Source organism: Aspergillus clavatus, genomic scaffold, assembly GCF_000002715.2.
Source record: "Aspergillus clavatus NRRL 1 1099423829796 genomic scaffold, whole genome shotgun sequence".
Classification (NCBI taxonomy): Eukaryota; Fungi; Ascomycota; class Eurotiomycetes; order Eurotiales; family Aspergillaceae; genus Aspergillus; species Aspergillus clavatus.
In genome coordinates this window covers 410952-430332 of record NW_001517103.1, presented here as the reverse complement: position 1 = coordinate 430332, position 19381 = coordinate 410952, and the positions used below count along the sequence as shown (strand labels likewise).

Genomic DNA, 19381 nt, shown 5'->3' with positions numbered 1-19381 from the left:
ATTTCACATTTTCCCGTCCACTTTTCAGCGGCCCCCGGTCCCGGCAGCCCAGCCCTAGGCTGCAGAAAGTAGTAAGCACTAAAACATGCTGGTTCTCTAGCCGCTGCAGCCATTCTCGGCCCAACTTGCTTCTCTCTCTGAGGTATTAGTCTAGTCATTCGCTGAGGGGGAAATTGAGCGGTTGGCTCCGGATTGCGGGCTCAGGGCTTGGGGCTGATGCCAAGGCCGGAATAGAGCTCTGGATGAGCCATGAGGAATAAAGGTCATACGGTGTTTGAGTTTGAATGAGTGGGTTTGAGGGCTTTTTTATTGTTTTTCTTTATTTTTATTTTTTTTTTTCTGCAGAGGGATTATGGGGGAGGGTGGGGCGAGAGGTGTTATACGGACTACTTCGTGAAGGATTGGGAAGAGAGGTTTGGGCGAGATGGTGGTTTAGCGTCAGAGGGTGATCTGGATGGGGCAATTGCAGTGAAGTTAAGGATACTTGTTCGATCATCTGCATACTACGTAGGAAGGCAGGCGCGAAATGGGCATCGCCATATTGGATTTGCTTTTAGGTTAGGTCTAGAGCAAGAGGTAGCATGAAAATATGGTTCTGAACTAGATAGTGCATGGATTTCGAAAGATTGGAAGGGATAGAATGGGTAACCAGAGCAAAATGCATTCTTTCTACTTGACTAACAAAAATACAGGAAATGATCGCTGACAGAGAGAGAAAAAAAAAAAAAAAGAAAAGTCGGGAGGAAATGCGTCTAGCTGACGTGCACACGCCAGTGCTCCCGGTGGCCATTCTCGAATGCCGTCCGGGTGTGGTGCGTCGTGGCGTTGTCGTTGAAGATGAAGTCACCTGCAGTCCACTGGTGGCGGTAAGCAACCCGGCGGTCGTACAGGAGGTCGGTCAGCTTGGCGCACAGAGCATCGCTCTCTGCGGCGGGCCAGCCCACCACCTGGACGATGGTCGGCTCACTGCTGCCGGAGATGCACTTGCTCTCGGGCCAGGGCTCGTGGAAGCGGAAGGTATCGGCGCCGGTCTCTGGATGCGAGGCGATGAAGGGCAGGAGCAGCTCGTGGCCGCCGAAGGCCTCGTTGACGACGGTGAAAGTCTTCCACTTGAGCTTGCGGAGCTCGTCAAGGGGGATGCTGTCCGGGCCGAGGAGGGGGATGAGGTTCCGCGACGAGGAGAAGAGGGTGAGGCCACCCTTTTGCTGCGAGGCGGCGCGGTTGCGGAACATCTGGAACAGGGGCGGAGTGGAGATCCACTCGCCGGTCTTCTCGTCCTGGATGGTCTTGAAGACGCCGTCGTAGTGGAAGGGCATGGCCTCGCGCGTGAGCACGTTGTTCATGTTGAAGTCGGCGTTCTCGCGCACCTCGAGGATGTCACCGAACGGCCACATCTGGATCTCGCCGAGCTCGCGCGCCTTTTGGCGGAAGACCTCCTTCTCGATCTCCATGGTGAAGCCGCGGAGGAGCAAGGGGGCCGTGGACAGTGCGAGCCGTCGCACCTGCTTCATGTTGACGTCCTCGAACTTGTAGGGCCCGTAGCCGTTGCGCGGGCGCACGACCATGCCGCAGGGGAAGAGCGGCTCAAAGTCCAGCTCCATGCCAAACCAGTTGAACAGCTCGGATTTCTCCCGGAGCAGCCACGGGCGGCCCTCGGCGTTGGTGATGACCTCGAACTTGGTCATGTCGACGGTGGAAGCATCGACAATGCGCACGCTGGCATCCGCGAGGACAGCCACGGCACCGTGCCATGGGGTGATGAAGTCGGGGTTGGTCGAAGGGGGGAAGAGATCGAGAGTAATCTTGCCAACATTGTTGGACTCGTGGATGGACAGACGGATGGTCGTTTCGGAAGAGGAGGCAATGAGCTTGGCGTAGGCCTGGGATGATCAGTTGTGAGTCGCCGGCCGTTGGGAAGTTGGGGGGATATGTATGACCTACCTTTCCGCGCTTAAGCATAGCAGTCTTGAATGCTTCAGGATCGTCAGTGGTGGGGAGAGCTGTATCGTAGTGCTTGCTTGTAGCCTGGACGTTCTCATCCTCGCTTGGGTTGACGTCCTGGGCCAGAGGACCATCAAGGAGGTTGCGTGTCTTGTTTACATGGTCAGAGTACTCCTCCAGAGTGTGGGCATCTTTGGGAGCAATGCCAGCAAGGGCTCCGGGGCGGACAAATTCAAGGTGCTCGAGTCCGAGGGACGAGGCGAGCTTTTGCAGTTCTTGGTGGTAAGTGAAGGCCTCCGCGTCGGCAACGTTCAGAAGGTCTGATCACATGTTAGCAACGTAACTTTTGTACGGAAGGTTGACCGTCCCTACCTCCGTAGACGGAAGCATCCGAAACAAGGACTACAGTGGCGCCAGCCTCATAGATCTCCGCAATGGAGTCAGCGAATCCATCGAGGGTCTTCAGGGCAATCTCCTCAGCCTTGTCCGGCAAGGATCCCAGAGTCTTGCGCTTGTTGCCCTCAACGGGAGCCTTGAAGGGGAAGGCGGGAAGAACGAAGCGAACAGGCTCCTTCTTGGAAACTGTGTCGGCGAGCTGTTTCTCGAGCTCTGGGACGAACTGGGCAAAGCGATCGGGGACGTTGGGGGAACGGTGACGGTAGGCGGCAATCAGGGCGAGGATCTTGGAGACCTGAGTCTCTATCGCCGAGGGAAGCTCTCCAGCGAAAGGCATTTTGTGTGGTTATTCTGATAGATCACAGGTGAAAATACAACAGATGTTTCAAACTGGATCCTGAGGAAGATCCTGCTCTTGTTGCAGTTGTCCTCATGTTGAGAGGTGCACTTCATATTTGTATCCAGACGCTCCATGCAAGGACATAAGGCAATTCTCTTCCGCCGCGGGAATCAGAGAACCTGGTTCTGCACATGGAGGAGAGATCTGGATTCTCTGATCCGTCCGTGAGAATGCTGAGTCGAGCGAGTGTGGTGAAGGCAGCGACACGCGGATTCCGACGGAGCTGTCCATCGGGGCTGTCGCAGCACGCGACAGAGCGTCCAACGAGGCAGACTTGGTGCCTAGGAGATGAGAGTGTGAGTTGTTCACTGCCGTGCAAGTACAGTAAGACAATTGTTATTAACATTACCTTGTTTCTCAGATGTATATTTTTGCCGTTGGGGGATAGCTCCGCGGAGGGCCACCAATGTGGGCTCGGTGTACGCAAAGCGCGTCACCAAGCATGTGGTACTATACACTATTTGTAGGCGTCAATGCGTAAATGATATTTCACAGCCTACTCTCCAGGATCTTACAGGTCTTGTTTCGATGGCGTCTTCACGTAAGCTATCGTCGTCCGACGACTATGCTGAGATCTTGAATCGGTATGACACATGGCTGTTCGACTGTGACGGGGTGATCTGGTCGGGAGACGACAAGATCGCAGGAGCTGGTGAGGCAGTGGACTTGTTGCGACGACAGGGAAAGAGAGTCTTGTTTGTCACCAACAATGCCAGCCGGAGTCGGAAGATGCTGAAGAAGAAGTTTGATCGATTGGGGATCAGCGCCAGCGAGGTAAGGAGGATGCACCCCGACAGGGACGCCTCCCCATTTTGTCATTAACCCAAGTCAACAGGATGAGATTGTATCGAGCGCCTTTGCAGCAGCTGGATATCTCAAAGATGTGCTGAAGTTTCCTGCGGATCGCAAAGTGTACGTGATGGGGATGGAAGGCATCGAGGCCGAACTCGACGCCGTCGGTATCCTGCACTGTGGAGGGACATCGCCCGAGGACAATCAGTTCCTTCCAGCCAACGACTACTCCCCTCTACAGAGTGAGGGCGCTATCGATCCCAGTGTGGGCGCGGTTTTATGCGGGTTTGATATGCACATGAACTACGCCAAGCTCTGCAAGGCATTCAAGCACCTGACCCGGGAGGGAGCTCAGGGCCCGGTTCTCGCAGGCGAACAGGGAGGAGGATGCCATTTCCTCCTGACAAACGATGATAAAGTGGTTCCTGCTCTAGGAGAACCATGGCCGGGTATGCTTCTCTGTCGCTCTACGAACCATCCAAGATTGAATACCCTGACGGTTGTTGTTTCTGACTAGGATCCGGCTCTCTCGCCACCCCGTTGATCGCTGCGACAAAACGAGAGCCCATCATCGTCGGTAAACCTCATGCACCCATGCTGGACATGGTCAAGTCGCTGTATCAGATCGACGAAAAGCGCTCCATCTTCGTGGGGGACAACCTCCACACGGATATCCTGTTTGCCAAGGACGGCAACATTGATTCACTCCTGGTCCTGACCGGCGTAACGACTGAGAGAGACTGCCAGGAGGAAGGCATCTGGCCATCGTACATCATTCAGGGGATCAGTGCGTTGACCAGCGTGGAGAGAGGACACGAAGCTGCAAGTGGGAGCGGTGATCAAGCTGCCAGACTCGCATCTCTCTGAAACATATATTTTAACTACAGGCCAATGCGATGACCTCGTCAACACGGTACTGGCCTCGAATGATGCAAAACTGCTCGGTGGCTGATGTTTTCGCCACTCTCGATTGATCGATCAAACCCTTCATCAGGCAATGTTACTCCGTACTGTCCTTTTTTTTTTATTGGCAAAGATGGGGATCCTGAGGCAGGGGTGATGCCTTAGACAATGGGCGAACACCACAATCACGTGAGAGTATATGAGCCGGTACTGGGAGCGAGGGCGGTGATTGGTCAGCCCGTTGTTTTCGGCTGTTCTGACTTCTGAGGCCCGCCAACCTGAGTACTGAACATCAACTCCTGCTTCCATCGTACTATTCTTCACACCTTTCCATTAATAATATTGTTACTATATCTGTGAATGTAGGAGAAAATTTTTACGGTCATTCTTTAAGCATCATGGATTCGCCCTCCCCAGGGGCTCTTCTCAGGTTCTAAAGAACAAAGGAACTTAAGGCTTAAGCTCTGCTGTTCAGCCTGTTCTTTCTAACTTCTAACTTCGAATCGGAACCAAGCTCATGGGCGGATCACCTGACCCACTTGCCCCGCGTGACTCTCCACCGGAAAGTCTGAAGGTTGAATGAAGTTCTGAGCATCATCCGACGACGAGACTCTATCAAGATTGTCAAGTCACAAGTGTCTGTCGAGTATCTATCATCATCATCATCATCATCATCATCAACAGAGTCACTCTTCCCTGTACTTCCTTCCACCACTAGCCTCTTCTTGCTAGTCCGTGCAGCGAGCTAGTGGCCACCCGTCAGCAACGAATAGATACCCAGAAATCAAAATCGACCTTATGCTAGTGGGGCAATCTGCCTACCAGAGTCCAAAAAGGCTCGGTCGGCGCGTAAGCCGGTCTTTTGCAGTCAGATTACAGAAGATAGTCTCCCTTCACCACACTTTGTCCCTGCGTTAAACCATGTTCTTTTCCCATCCGGATCCCAGCAATGGTTGATTCAAGCAGCAAGGCTCCCTCGGGGTCGGACGCCGTTGTACGCAAGTTTACGCTGTCCTGCTCGCGATGCCGGGCCTCGAAGCTAAAATGCGACCGGAAGGAACCTTGTGTTGGTTGGCCCTTTTGCCGCTCTCCGATCACGGATTTGCCTCCGCGCTGAAGCTGACCTGTCTCTTTTCTCTCTGTTCTGGTAGATGGAATGCGTTAAGCGTAATATCGGCCATCTCTGCACCAAAGATGAACGTCAACCGCGGGCCAAACGGACCAAAACGGATCATAGTAGCAAGAACAACTCCAAGGGGTGAGTGGGACATATAACCAGTTCATCGTCCTCGTGTGCGAAAAGTCGACTGACTCGTGCTTATCTTATCAGAAATTCATCGCCGACCCAGGATGGAGAGACGGACGCAGAAGAGACAGCACAAATCTTGGAACACTTTGTCGATGGCATCCCTCGTCCCACTACCTTTCCCTCCATGGTGCTGGGACCGACGCTGTCGTCCGTGGCGCCTGACTGCCCGAATCGATATTGGCTGAACAACGATCCGCAGCGACAGGGCGAAAAGATGACATTGATACAGGAGATCGTCAATGATATGCCGGAGCTGGACGTGATTTCCCTCCTCTACGAAGTCTTTGTTACTCGTTGTCAGGGCCCCTTGGGAAATGTCACCCACGTTCCGTCCTTTATGAAACAGGCAGAGCAATTTCGTAGCTGTTTGAGTCTTGCTTCCCCAGACGCACGGGTCATGGCGCTGTCAAGTACTGTTTCCATGGATGCATTGGCTCGTTATCTTCTCGCGGTTCGTATCCGTCAGATCCGATATGAGTTTTTGTGTATCACTGACATCCTTGTGGGTGCTCGCAGCTTGTATTGGGCCTCTCTTTTCATCCAACGCCGTCGCTGCTGGGCTGGACTCCGACTCCCCTGACTCTGCGCGTGGAGGAGCTTCGGGCATCCGATGCACATATTAAAACCTGGAGATCCCTCGCCCTGCGCTGTCTTCAGGGAGGGGCTTCTCTCTTCTGCGGCTCGATTATCAGCCTACAGGCTGCTGTTATGATCCTGCTAGATGGCCAGGAAGGCTCACTGGCGCTCGATGCTGTGCTGGTCACTGCAATCTCTGGAGCTCGAAAGCTCGGTTTACATCGGCTAGGTGACGTCAGATTGGATGCCTCTGCATCGCGCAACGGTTCATTGCATAATGGGTCTGCAGCATCAACGGATCCGCCGCTGCATGTCCGCACCGAAGTCGGAGTGCGAATCTGGTACGTTGACATCGCAACATACCTCACTACGCTCAAGTTCTGACTGGAGACAGGTGGGCACTTGTCATGCGAGACTGGTCGCGTGGCCAGGCCCTCGGCTACTATACGGTTCATCCCTCCCAATTCAACACTCGGATGCCGCTGCATATCAATGACGATGATCTCTGTCTGTCAACCTGGAGGGTCAGTGTCAACGGCGACATTGCTGAGCGACCTCGAACCGAGTTCACCATGCTTTCGTACACTGTTCATGCGCTGGAGCTGGCGAGCATCGTGCGAGAATCCATTGACTTGGGTATTCCCGTTTCCCAATCGCAACATCCAGATCCCACCACTGAAGCAGCCAAGATGCGTAAACATCTGACCAGCAAGTATGAGAAGTATGTTGCGGGCCTTCCGTCGTACTTTCGATTGGGAAGTACGGTCGGCCTCACGGCCACTGGCCCCATGGCTGCGATCCCTGTGCAGCGATGGATGCTGCACCAGCAACTGTGGAGTTTACTTCTCCGACTGCACCGGGCCAATCTCGCCTCTCCGGTCGGCCGCGCGTCCTGCCAGCTACTGGCCCAGAATATCATCGGTACACAAGCACAAATACAAGCGCGATGCGCGGTGTGCGGTTCTCTATCTACTAGCGAAATCCAGCTGTTCAACGCGGCAGTGGTTTTGCTCATCGATCTACTGTTTACATTGAACTCGAAGGATGCAGATTGTTCCAGCGCCCAGCTGAGTCGACTGATGACGCGAGACAAAGTTCGAGAGGCGATCGAGCTGCTTCGGACAAAGAGCATCACTGAAGGGTCGAGTCTCCACGATCTCCATCTGGATCAAGTCAAAGGCACCGCACAGCGAAGCGTTGTTGCCCTCGAAGCCTTGATGAAGCTCGAGGAAGAGGAGTCCGATGACCCCCGGGACGGTCAGTTGGCCAACACAACAGGGAGCCAGGCTCCAGTGGGTGGGTCCAACGGCACGGCGAAGGATTCCCTCAAAATCAAGGTTGGCAGCATCCTGCGCACATTAGACGGGAGGAGCGAGACCACTGCTCTTCCTTTGGAAAGGGAGCCAACAACCGTCGATCCATTCTCGCCTGTTGATATGTCGATGCCTTTCTCCAACGTCTCGGAAGGGTTTCCAGACTTGGACGTGTTGCCCATTCTGTCCAACGACCTCAGCCCTAATTTCTGGCAATTCTTGGATTTCCCTCCACCGCCGCCCGAATTTCTTAGCAAAGACGGCGTGTTCGGAACGCCTGGCGATTTGCATGGCCTGGTTGGTCTGCGATCGTTTCCGTCTCCGTCTGGCGCCACGCAGTCAATGCATAGCCGAGGGACCCCTCACTTTGGTGATGCCTACAGTAGCACGGCAGGCACACGCATGACCCATACGTCCCCCTCATCCCTGGAAGGCGAATCGCTTGGGCTGGCTGGTGGGAGTGATTCTGCAACAACACCGTCTAGCGCTGACGCATACGTTGCTGCCAAGTTTTATTATGCCTTGGGGGATGGGACTCTGCCTTCGCTCTAGGGCCGGTGCAACTTGGCACTTGAGACCTTACTCGCGTTTGCGCAGGAGGAGATAGATAAAGAGGGAATGACTCGCCGGGTGAGGGCCTGGTCGTGCTAAAGTCTTACACTGTTTGATCTTTTGTTTTGATACCTCTATGGGCACGCCTGGCCGGTTGCTTATGGTTGTACTATGGCAATACAAAACATGAATTGTTTTTTTTTTTTTATATTTTTTTTTTTTATATTTTTTTTTAGAAATCCCTTTATTCATTGATACGGACCCTATGAAATGGCGCGATTGAAACGACTTGGTCAAGCGTGGCCGTTGGTGGTAGGCAAATCCACAAATGGATCATCGGCCGGGTCCGAGTGCCAGCGGTACTCCAGGCCAAACGCGGTGAAATGAGTATACTTGAGGGCCTTTTCCTTGTTGAAGCCGGGGATGGGCGAGGCATCGCCCACCTCGCTAGCCTTCTGGCGCTCTGGATGCGCCTGACGGTCTTCCGGCGCCACATAAGTGTTGGCAAGGAAGGCGAAGCCCGCGTCGATGCCCGCCGTGATTCCCGACGAAGTCAAAAACTTTCCATCCTGGACCCAACGGGCGCGCTTCTGCCATTGGACGGCGGGATCTGAGCCAAACACCAACCGGTTAATTTTACCTCCAGCACAAAACGCAAGGTTTCCCGGGGGGGGGGGGCCTTGCAGGAACAGAGGAGGGGATGAACCTACGTTTGGGGGTCAGCTCATCATAGAGACGCTTATTCGTGGTGGCCTGGCGGCCATTCAGGCGACCCGTTGCAGCCAGCAGAATCGAGCCCGTGCAGACGGTGAAGACGTTTGAGGCGCGGTCGACCAGCTGGCCGATGCGCTGCAGCAGAATCGGGTCCCAGACCAGGGGCAGCATACCGAAGCCGCCAGGGATGAAGAGGGTATCGACGTGCTGGTCGTCGGCCAGGGCCTCGGTCAGCGACATGGTGGGCAGGATGCCGATGCCATTCTTGATGGAGGTTTCGAGACCGCGTGGACCGTCGAGATTGTGAAGGTTGACGAGCTCGAGGGTGTAGTAGTCACTGCGGGGGACGATGGCGCCAAGTGGACCGAAAAGGTCAAGAGCCTCGAACTCGTTGTAGACGAGTGAGAGGATGCGGTGGGTGGTGGGCATGGTGACGAAACGAATGATGAGACTCTTTCGAGATTAGAGGCTGACTACCTTCTCAGCCGCAGAAGAATATAGTTTAGTGTTGGTTGGGTGGATTTCTTTGCTTTTTTTTTTTTTTTTTCTTTTTTGGTCCAAGTGATGGATATTGCTGGCGAGTTAGGGCTGGCTGGGGTGTGTATCTCACGTCAGATCTGAGGGTCCTGGACTCTTGGGAGGTCTTGGACTCTTGGTATTTGTACTTTTTACCGCGACGATTGGATTCCGAGGAGGTGGATTCTGGAGGATCTTCGTCAGACCGAATCTCAGCGATTTCGCGATGGCACAAAGGGCAGAAGACACCGAAACGTCGCAATCGCCGTGGTGGAACAAGCGCGTGAGGCCGAAACTCCATGGAGTTTTGGGTCGGAGGCGGATGGGGAGGACGGGGGCGGACGGGGCTGACGGGGCTGACGGGGGGGAGGAGATGCGGATCAGGATGGGATCGGAATTTGAATTTGGTTTGGTTTGTTTTTTTTTTTTTTTTTTGATTTTAAAACAAGGAACAGGACGCTTGGACGCTTGGACGCTTGATTGTGAAATTAGACCCGAATTGGCTAATGGTACGATGAGGTGGAAGTTTCACCATTTTAGTGGGCTGTACGAGCGTGCATAACATCAAGGAACTAGGTAACTATCTCTCTAGACTCTGAAGAAGAGTGTGAAGGATTTAGCATGAGTCTTGAGTCTTCTTTCGGAGTTCCATTGTATTCCTCATCGTTGGTCGATATCTGGTCTGTCTGGTCTGTCCCAGAAAGGATTGACCTCAGAGAGAGAGATATCTATATATAATATATATATTTATCGCGCAATACGAGGTGATCCTCACGCCGCACCCCAGCATCATCGTATAGTATTCTCCCAGATTATACCATCGTATCTGAATGTCGTAACTAACTAACTAGAGCTGTAACTACCGACTAAATCCCGAGCGACAAGGGTCGTCCTCCCTGGTAGATGCCACGTTTCTGTCAGCGCAGTACACCAGATGGCATCTGCACACGTGGGAACAGCAGTCAGAATAGGAGGGACAGGGTGATCAGACACCGTTCTTGAAGGTATCATTAATCATGTCAATCCTGACGAGAAGATTCGTCCTCAGCTTTCGTCCGACTGCCGATCGAATGCAACCCTCTGCAGCCCTTGACCAGCCAGTCTAGCGCCGCTCTGATAATGCATGTTCCTTCCCTCCCCCCTGCTGATTGGCGTGCTGATCAACCGTTCTCTCATCAGTGGTCTGGCCTCTGCAGGATTCTGCAGACCTCGTTCACCAACGCCTTCCGGGCTGCCTAGTGCCTGTGGTCCGTCTCCAGACGCCACTCGTTGCCCACCCATCCATTCCTTCACGTCTGGTATCGAGCGTGAAGAAACACACCTGCAAATGAGGGTGTGGCTAGATAGGTTGCTACTTACTAGTCGGTACGGTTGCATTGGCCGCTATCGCTCCTGCCTAGCTCTCACTGATCGTAGCGAACGAAGCCCGTGCATGATGAGTGAGCGCTGGATAGATGAGCCTGGGTTGGCTATGAGACCATCGCCAAGCTGCAAACTGACTTTGGTATAAAGACTGATCCGTCGCCGGGGCTGACGAGCCAAGCATGCAAGAACGATTCAGAGATCCGCAGCTATAGTCAGCAGCAGTGCCTCTCTCTCTCTCTCTCACACACACACACACACTCTCTCTCTCTGTCTTTCTGTTGGTTCTTGGACAAGAAAGCAAGAAAGAAAAGAACGAGAAAAGAAAAGGGGAAAAAAAAATAAAGGCTCCTCTTGGGTGTTTTGACTCGTGCAGCTCTCTCGTTGTTCGTTGCTCGCTGCCTGGTAATATATCTCTCGCCCCGACCTATAAATCGGCCTTGTCACACCGTTTGTGTCGTCTTTGGACTTGTCTCCTGCGGATCTTTTACTTTTTTCGGAGACTGTGAGGTCCCTTGGCATACATCCATCCATCCATCCATCCCCCTCGCTCTCCACGTGGGCTCTTTCGGTCTCAATTTCAAGAAGAAGAAAGAAAAAAAAAAAGAGGGGGAGAGGAAAAACAAGGGGGAAAAAAAAATTCACTCCTCAGAATCGCCGAAACATGCAGTGCTCCAGAAGTGGATCGAGCACGCCGATGGGACGGGATCCCGACTCTAGATGGGTGCAGTGGCTGGCTTTAACCCGGCGCAACAACCCAACTTCCCTCTCAGGAACCGTCTCGTCGTGCTCTTCCACCTCCTCTCTGCCCATCAACTCCTCCAACCTCAGTGACAGCGGCCGGCTGCGCTCCCGCAGCAGCGCAACAAGCTACTTCGCGCTGCTCTCCGCCGCAGACGCTCAGGATGCCCGCGCTCAGCACCACCACGCCCACAAGCACAGCGGCAGCGGCACAGGGCCCCGGTACATGGACTCGAGCTGGGTGGCCTGGTTCAACGAGCGCGGCCAGCGCCAGGACATGACCGATGAGCCCCTGCACACCACACACCCCTTCCACGCCGGCTCCAACACATATCCCGAATCATCGCTGCAGATGCAGGCCCAGTCCTACCTCCCCGAGACCACCACGGGCCTGCCGCCATCCGCTTTCCTCAACCCAACCACCACCCCGTCCGCGGTCTCCTCAATATGCACCGCGACGCCCTTCCCCTCGCCGCTCGCCGGAGGAGTCATGGACACCGACATGGACGCCCTGCAGCGCCAATTCGCAGACTACCCGCCCTTCCCCGTCAACTTCACCGACGGCGTGCCGCCGTTCGATCCGGCGGAGCTGGATGCAGGCCTGCTGACGTGGCTGGACGAGCAGCACGCCTTCGCCTTCAGCGTGGAGGAGCCGGCCGCCTGTCCGGGTAAACGGAGCCTAGAGGGGTTTCCGGCGGATGTGGCGGTCGACCACACGGGGAAGAAGCAGAAGGTGTATCATGGCGGCGGGGCCTGTTGATCAGCGTCTTGCGGGGTTTTTTTTTTTTTTTTTTGTTTTTTTTGTTTTTAATTTGTTTTTCTTTCCTTCCTCTTCAAGTATTTTGCATACAGGAAACATCGGTGTACATAGCTTTGCATCTTGCTTACGGGGTTAGACTGTCATGATTATGAATCTATTTGTTATGTCTCAATATTCTTAATTTTCTTCCTGCTCTCTGGTCAGAAAGCACGTCGATCGGTCAGTCTGTTGTGCTTGTTCTGGGCTAGTTTGAGCGCACCAGCAGAGGCAGACGCATTAGCCCAGGAGTGCCATCCTTGCCCCCCCTAGCCTTCTTCCCTGGCCTCTTCTGGCCGGAATCCGTTTGGCACAGGATCTGCGTGCAGCACTCCCGGGGTTATAGGCTTGTAGTAGTAGTAGTCTCCGGGCGGAGGGTAGGGCTGGCGCCGCGGAGTTTGGGGGAGGCGGACGGGGCTATGGTCCGGGGAATATGGCATACTCATATTCATATATCTACCAGGCGGCAGTCTGACAGGCCTGAACTGCGGAATGGAGGAATCTTGCTCTTGACGGAGTACATTACGGAGAGAGAGAGAGGGAGAGAGAAACACTTGGAGAAATTGTGGAGGAAGTTCATTCAGTCTGTAAGATGTCTTCTTTCTGTACACCAAGTCCAAGTCCAAGTAGCCAAGCTATATACCAATTAAACACAAGCAAACAAAAAACCAATAAGAACCAAATCTATATAGAATAGCCAAGTGAAAGAGGAAAAACAAAACACCATCAAAAAAAAAAACGCAAGTCGTTAATCCCATGCGGAGCTAAATCCCAGCCCTCAACACCCTCAGACTCGACGGGCTCAAATGCACCGGCAGCGCAACCCGATGATCAGCCACCACCGCATGCCCGTCCCGCCACTGGTGCAGCACGCGATACCGCACATCGTCCAGCGCCGCGGCGGCCTCCACGAACGGCATGACCGCGCCGCCGTCCTCCGCGCCGCCGCCGCCCACCTGCACGAAATACGAGGCCGCCTCGCCCGCCGGGACGATCCCCTCGTGCAGCAGACTCAGCGACAGCGCGCCGCCCGCGACGCGCTGGAAGTCGTCCGCGATCTCGCTCGTGTACTGCAGCGGGTCCAGCCCCTCGAAGACGATGGGCGAGTGCACGCGCGCCAGCTCCGCCACGTTCGCCAGGCGGAACCGGCTGATGGGCGTGTCGCGGGGCACCCGGATGCGCAGCCCGAAGGGGTACAGCGGCTCGAGCTGGATGTGCGCCGCGTCGATGACGCGGTACATGGGGACGTCGGCGCGCAGGAACGCCAGCCCCAGCTCGTCGTGGCAGAGCGTGTACGTGGTTTCGGTGCCGTCGCCGGCGGCGGGCTTGCGGCTGAGGGTGAGCGAGGCGTTGTCGGCGTCGAGGTAGGGGGTGGTGTGCCAGGGGGTGACGGGGAAGTTGCTGTAGCGCTTGTGCGGGAGCAGGGCGACGGAGAGCTTGCGGGTGTTGTCGCTGGCGTGGATGGAGAGACGGACGTGCAGCGGGGAGGCGATGCCGACGAGGGCGGCGAACGCCTTGCCGCGCTCGATCATGCCGCGCGCGACGGCCGAGCAGTGCTTCTTGACGGCGGACTTGCTCATCTTGCGCTCCTTGAAAAACGTGGCGAGGTCGGAGATCAGGAACTTGATGTACCCGCGGTACGTGAGGAGCGCGTTGGGGTCCTTCTTCAGGTCCGCGTCGAAGTCGTACCCGGAGGGCAGGTAGGAGTTGAAGAGCAGGTCCTTGACGGCGCCGATGCGCTGCGCATACTCCGCCTCGGTGGTGGGGACGTGCTCCGGGCCCTCGATCAGCTCGAAGGGGTCGGAGAAGCGCAGGTGGCGCAGCTGCAGCTTCTCCGTGATGCGGTGCAGGCCCTCCGCGTACCGGAAGACTTCCTCGTCCGAGACGCCGAGGAGGTCGTTGTAGCAGCACCCGTCGCTGACGATCGTGACGTGCCCGCCGGGCGGGTAGATCTGCTGGATGCGCGCGCCGATCGAGTTGAAGTGCTCGAGGGACATGCGCTCGCCGACGTCGACGTCCGGGCCGAGCACCTTCTCTTCGCGGTTGGGGCTCTTGAACGGGTACGCGGGGACGACGAGGTTGATGGGTTCCTGGCGGGTCACAAAGACGCGCAGCGTCTCCAGCAGCTTGGGCTTGTATACGTCTTCATACCGGTCGTCGGGTCCGGAGATGCGATATGAGGCGATGATCTCGGCGATGCGCTCGACGAGGGCTTCGTGTGCGGCGGTCTTGCGGGCGAATGCCAGTGTGTCCAAGGGGAGAGATGTGGGTAATGAGACTCGAGACGGGCTGAAGGCCTGCAAGGGCTCGACAACCCGCGCGTCCATGCTGGGCACGATGGTGATGGTGTTGGACAACATCTTTTAATGGTGTTGCTAATTGATATGGGGGGGGGATGGGACTTGAAGGGGGGAAAGGGGGAAGGAAAAGCTACCACGACCAACAACCGCAATAAATATATTCAATAAGAAGGATAACCAGGTAGATAGCAGCTCGGATATCGAGGCCTCTTGCTTATCGCAGTCTTGGTGTCTATATTACAGCCCATCAGAACCGCTTCATGTTCTCTCCTATGTACTCATCGCCTCGAGCTTACAGAGCAGGAGCAGTGCCTCCGTACCCCCACGGTGACCGTTCTCCGCGGATGGATTTGCCTCGCCAGCCCCCTACAGCGTGCAGGAGCGTGCGACTATCTCGCATAAACAAGGTACAGCAGGTACTACACGTGTTGAAAGCCGGCACCCTGTCCTATGCTGATATCGACTTCTACTGACGGACGACGGCCAAACTGCCCAGTCGAGACCAACAGGACGCACAAACCTACACCTAGGGCCTAAATTACATTACACCTACCCGGATTGGCCAGACAACCGGCCTCGTCGTCCGCGGTCTCCGTCGAGGTAGCTGAGCTGAACCATCAGGCTCTTCCAGTCGTGGTATTTGGGCTGCTCTAGAGGTATCAGCACAGGGTTGCCTAGTCATTAGCGACGTCGCAATGTCTGTTACTCCATATAGAGCGCGCTTTGAGCATTGTGATTCGAGCTCGAGCGTGCCTAGGAATAGATCTGTCACGGCCGAGAACGTGTAGGACGGGGAGACGGGTGTTCGTGCCGGATAAGGGGGGGGCGATAGTCGCCACGGCTGTGATTTTTTTTACGGGACTTCATTCAGCTGGAGTAGACATGGGAGTGCACGAAGTGAAGGTGAAGGCGAAAGTGGAGGATCTCTTGCGTAGTCAGGGGGGTGGACAGCGAGGAAAAGCCTAAGTACGCGCGATCTGCAAGCTGACAGTGCCACCTCTCGTTTATATACGAGCGTGGCAGAGAGGTGAGTCAGATTACCTACAAGTTATGCAGCTGAGGTAAGGGAAGCAAGAACTGGAGAAACCTGTCCTCGTGGCCTAACACTAGTAACACGAACAATCCTGTTAAACTATCAATCCAAAATTTCATTTTCTAATAATCCTATGTACAACCATATCGCCACCACCAAGAACCCATCTAGGGCATGGGAGGCACAGCCTTCTTATACGCAGCCTGGACTTCGGGCAACGCATCCAGCTTCTTCATGTAAGCATCAATAGACGGGTACTCCTCAAAAGGCTTGAGCGCGGGTCCCGCCAGCCCGGAGAGCTTGAGCCAGGGCAGAATGGCAAAGTCCGCAATGGTCAGACGGCCCAGGGCGACGAACCCATTCTGCGCGGTCGCGAGGTGCTTCTCGAGCACGGCGCGCAGGCGCTCGACCTCAGCCTGGTACCGCGCGATCACGCTGGGGTTGGGCTTCTCGCCGTGGGCGCCCTCGTGGAAGGCCAGGAACCAGACCAGCTGGCCCTGGTAGGGACCCAGGCCGGACACCTGCCAAGCGAGCCACTGGTTGACGGCGGCATGCTCCTCGGGGGTGGTGCCACCGAGCTTGCCGCTGGGGTCGTACTGTGGTTGTGGTCAGTGGATGGGTGTGAGTATACTGAGGTAGGTGCTAACGGTACCTTCTCGGCCAGGTAGCGCAGGATGGCCGCGCTCTCGAACACGCTGAAGTTGCTGTTGTTGTGGTCGACGAGGCCAGGGACACGGCCGTTGGGGTTCACCTTGGAGGTGTACTCGGGGTCCTTGACGGTGCCCTTGCCCTCACCGAAGCTGAGGGGGACACAGTCGTACTGGAGACCGAGGTGCTCCAGGGCCATGGCAACCTTGACGGGGTTGGGGCCGGGGCCTGCCAAGCATTAGCCTAAGAGTCCGGGTTGCGCCATTTCTGGCAGCGGGAGCAAGACGAACCAGCGTGGGTGTAGAGGGTGAAGGGAGCCATGGCGATGAATGAAGAGGAGAAGCTGCGGTGTTGGACTCGTGGGATAGCAGAGACGGGTCTGGATCGCAGTGCGGTTCTGAGGAAAGAGGCAGAGAAGCTCATGTAGATGGATGAGGGATGGTGTTGATGGAGGGAGACGATGGGGCTTCTTGAGGTGGTCTCTTTATACCCTGGAGTTGTATTCTTGAAGTGCTATACATGAAGTATATCCTGGCTGATTGATATGGGCCGGAGCCTGAGCATCAAGCTGGATTCCGAGATGAGATCTCCGTGCGATGGATAGTTCCGACACGGATCAGGAGGCATATCCATCCAGTCTCCAATCATAGACCTCGTAGACATCATCCAACACGGGAAGCAAAGCTTAGCGCTTTCGATCACCGTCTAAGACCTGGCAAGACTCCGAATGGTTGGCGTGAAGCCCCGAAGATCCGAATGTCCGAGAGTCCAGCGTAGCGCAGTTCGAAATCCGAAAGCTCCATGGAGGAATAGTAAAGACAGTTAATTGGTGCTTTTACAGGGATCAATCAGTCCTTCGTTGCGACTATTATCAGTAGCATCAAGTGCATGGAGAAGACGTAGGGAGGATGCCTTCATCTCGTAGTTCCGACGGTTTTGATCATTCTCGATTGAATTTAATTTTGAAGATAGAAAGGAAGGACTGCTACGGAGTAGATGAGGAGAATTGGATGAAGCAATATCACAGGAATAATAGAATAATCGAATTGTAACTACGGAGTCTAACGGTGATATCTAAACAAGACAAGAATAACTGCAGTCTACCACTTTTCCCGGCGCGAGTCTTCATTGCAGGTTGGCTGATTCTCGCATGACTGGCACGCTGCAGCTCGTCGCTCCTTGACAGCCTATATTATTTCACCAAATTAGCATGCTTTGAGAATGTCCACGGAGGAAAGTGAGGGATTTACCTGGCTGAGGGTCTCCAGCATCTGCACCGTCGTCTCAAAGTTGACACATCCATCCGTAATCGACACACCATACTTGAGCTGCGAGACCTCTTCTTCCGAGTTTGGTGCGGCCTGCTTGCCTTCGTTGATATTGCTCTCGATCATAACACCCGTAATGGCCTGCTCGCCAGCCCGGATCTGGTCCGCAACCGCGGCAATCACCTTGGGCTGGTTGCGGTAGTCCTTCTGGCTGTTGCCGTGCGACGCATCGATCATGATGCTAGGTTTGCGGTTCTTCGGGTACGCCTTGACAGTGGACGCTACCGCGGCCTCGTCGAAATTGGGGCCGCTGTCGCCTCCGCGATGAATGACATGCAGATTGGGGTTGCCCTTGGTGTGCACGATGGCAGCCAGACCCTGCTCGGTGACACCTGGCAAACATCAGTACGATACGTCGACAGTCGGATAGCACCCAACAATACCCAAGAACGAATGAGGAGAGGCAGCACTCTGCATTCCATCTAGCGCAATGTTGATATTCCCCGAGGATCCGTTCTTAAATCCGATAGGGAACGACAGCCCCGAGACCAGCTGCCGATGCACCTGCGACTCGGTCGTGCGCGCGCCCACCGCACCCCACGAGTACAGATCCGCCACGAACTGGGGAGAGATGGTGTCAAGGACCTCGCAGGCAACAGGGAGACCCAGCGCGGTGATATCGAGCAGGAGCTGCCGAGCGACCTGGACCGTAGTCAGTACTGTAATACATTCCCCCCCCCCAGGTCGTAGAAACTCCCCACCTTCAGTCCCCGGTTCACCTGGTTCGACGAGTCAATGTTCGGATCGTACAGGAACCCCTTCCAGCCCACTGTCGTCCGCGGCTTCTCTAGGTACGCGCGCATGACGATCAGCAGATCCCGGTCCCAGCCATGTTCCTGGATCGCGGCCTGCAGACGCTGGGCGTACTCGCGCGCCACATCCGCATCGTGGATGGAGCACGGCCCCACGATAACCACGAGCCGGTCGTCACCATCGCGCTGGATGATGCGCGCTGCCCCCTGTCGGGTTGACTCGATGGTGCGGCGCGAGGCAGGGGTCAGAGGGAACTCGTGAATCAGCAGGGCGGGGGAGACTAGGGGCTCGTAGGCGGCCACATTACTGTCCTTGAGTGGAGCCGAGGGGACAGGAACGATGCTGTCGGAAAGGATGTGAGGGCGAGTGTGCAAGTGCCTGCCTCTGTTAGCGAGCGTTGGGGAAAAAGCTTTTTTTTTTTTTTTTTTATTGAGAATGGACATACGGTTCGGCACCGCGACTGATGACTTTGGGCATAGTGGCCATTTTTGGTGAAGATCGATTCAGAATAACTGCTTGCTGACGAAGATATGCTGATCTGGAAAGAGAACAATCTATATCCTTTCGATTCTTGCGCACTCAAACGAGCTCCATGGGAATCCTGTGCATTTCTATCTCAAGCATCTTAATGCTTATTATTGTACTCCGTACACGCAGCTGAACGAATGGAACATGGATGAAGCGACTGTACTACACCAGCTGTACTCGGTCGATCAAGAGAAAGACGGTCGAGTATTACGGACTCCAGGGATATAGATCGAGCATGATTCGAGTCCAGATTGGCCAATAATCAGCAGCAGTCAGATTGTACATCCAATGATATTGCCTCTCCGCGGGATTCACAGCGGGATCCGCGTATATGCGGACATCTTTTGGCATCCACCAAACCAATACTCCCCAGCTCATACGACAGTGCAGAGATAGGATCAAAGGTCGAATTCAAAGCCGTGGATCTGTTGAGGTGGTTGGATCGGAGAGCGAGTCTCAATTGCTTCAGTCAAGGGATCT

General features: G+C 55.0%; 8 protein-coding genes across 8 annotated transcripts, besides 10 other annotated features; 3 read left to right on the top strand and 5 right to left on the bottom strand.

Moving 5' to 3' along the window:
• Positions 1-303: 303 nt before the first annotated feature.
• Positions 304-339: a microsatellite.
• A 413-nt stretch (positions 340-752) lies between these two features.
• ACLA_061800 (isocyanide synthase family protein) lies at positions 753-2674 on the bottom strand (the record flags this gene model as incomplete). Its single annotated transcript, XM_001273643.1, has 3 exons — positions 753-1880; positions 1942-2261; positions 2314-2674. 3 exons carry the CDS (start codon positions 2672-2674, stop codon positions 753-755), a joined length of 1809 nt encoding a protein of 602 aa, XP_001273644.1.
• Positions 2675-3265: 591 nt separating this feature from the next.
• On the top strand, positions 3266-4396 carry ACLA_061790 (putative 4-nitrophenylphosphatase; the record flags this gene model as incomplete). The annotated part of the gene is made up of 3 exons (XM_001273642.1): positions 3266-3511; positions 3573-3978; positions 4047-4396. The coding sequence occupies 3 exons, from the start codon at positions 3266-3268 to the stop codon at positions 4394-4396; spliced, it is 1002 nt and encodes a 333-aa protein (XP_001273643.1).
• Positions 4397-5084: 688 nt separating this feature from the next.
• Positions 5085-5112: a microsatellite.
• Positions 5086-5112: a microsatellite.
• Positions 5113-5583: 471 nt separating this feature from the next.
• On the top strand, positions 5584-8182 carry ACLA_061780 (putative C6 transcription factor; the record flags this gene model as incomplete). The annotated part of the gene is made up of 4 exons (XM_001273641.1): positions 5584-5690; positions 5763-6192; positions 6258-6658; positions 6712-8182. 4 exons carry the CDS (start codon positions 5584-5586, stop codon positions 8180-8182), a joined length of 2409 nt encoding a protein of 802 aa, XP_001273642.1.
• A 194-nt stretch (positions 8183-8376) lies between these two features.
• Positions 8377-8416: a microsatellite.
• A 59-nt stretch (positions 8417-8475) lies between these two features.
• On the bottom strand, positions 8476-9325 carry ACLA_061770 (DJ-1/PfpI family protein; the record flags this gene model as incomplete). The annotated part of the gene is made up of 2 exons (XM_001273640.1): positions 8476-8792; positions 8893-9325. 2 exons carry the CDS (start codon positions 9323-9325, stop codon positions 8476-8478), a joined length of 750 nt encoding a protein of 249 aa, XP_001273641.1.
• Positions 9326-9417: 92 nt separating this feature from the next.
• Positions 9418-9450: a microsatellite.
• Positions 9451-9747: 297 nt separating this feature from the next.
• Positions 9748-9777: a microsatellite.
• A 90-nt stretch (positions 9778-9867) lies between these two features.
• Positions 9868-9891: a microsatellite.
• A 1402-nt stretch (positions 9892-11293) lies between these two features.
• Positions 11294-11318: a microsatellite.
• A 38-nt stretch (positions 11319-11356) lies between these two features.
• Positions 11357-11414: a repeat region.
• A 24-nt stretch (positions 11415-11438) lies between these two features.
• On the top strand, positions 11439-12275 carry ACLA_061760 (uncharacterized protein; the record flags this gene model as incomplete). Its single annotated transcript, XM_001273639.1, has 1 exon — positions 11439-12275. One exon carries the CDS (start codon positions 11439-11441, stop codon positions 12273-12275), a length of 837 nt encoding a protein of 278 aa, XP_001273640.1.
• Positions 12276-12291: 16 nt separating this feature from the next.
• Positions 12292-12339: a microsatellite.
• A 736-nt stretch (positions 12340-13075) lies between these two features.
• ACLA_061750 (isocyanide synthase family protein) lies at positions 13076-14671 on the bottom strand (the record flags this gene model as incomplete). The annotated part of the gene is made up of 1 exon (XM_001273638.1): positions 13076-14671. The coding sequence occupies one exon, from the start codon at positions 14669-14671 to the stop codon at positions 13076-13078; it is 1596 nt and encodes a 531-aa protein (XP_001273639.1).
• Positions 14672-15811: 1140 nt separating this feature from the next.
• Positions 15812-16613, bottom strand: ACLA_061740 (glutathione S-transferase family protein; the record flags this gene model as incomplete). Its single annotated transcript, XM_001273637.1, has 3 exons — positions 15812-16240; positions 16297-16520; positions 16583-16613. The coding sequence occupies 3 exons, from the start codon at positions 16611-16613 to the stop codon at positions 15812-15814; spliced, it is 684 nt and encodes a 227-aa protein (XP_001273638.1).
• A 779-nt stretch (positions 16614-17392) lies between these two features.
• On the bottom strand, positions 17393-18859 carry ACLA_061730 (3-deoxy-7-phosphoheptulonate synthase; the record flags this gene model as incomplete). The annotated part of the gene is made up of 5 exons (XM_001273636.1): positions 17393-17479; positions 17543-17952; positions 18004-18262; positions 18322-18751; positions 18819-18859. The coding sequence occupies 5 exons, from the start codon at positions 18857-18859 to the stop codon at positions 17393-17395; spliced, it is 1227 nt and encodes a 408-aa protein (XP_001273637.1).
• Positions 18860-19381: the final 522 nt, after the last annotated feature.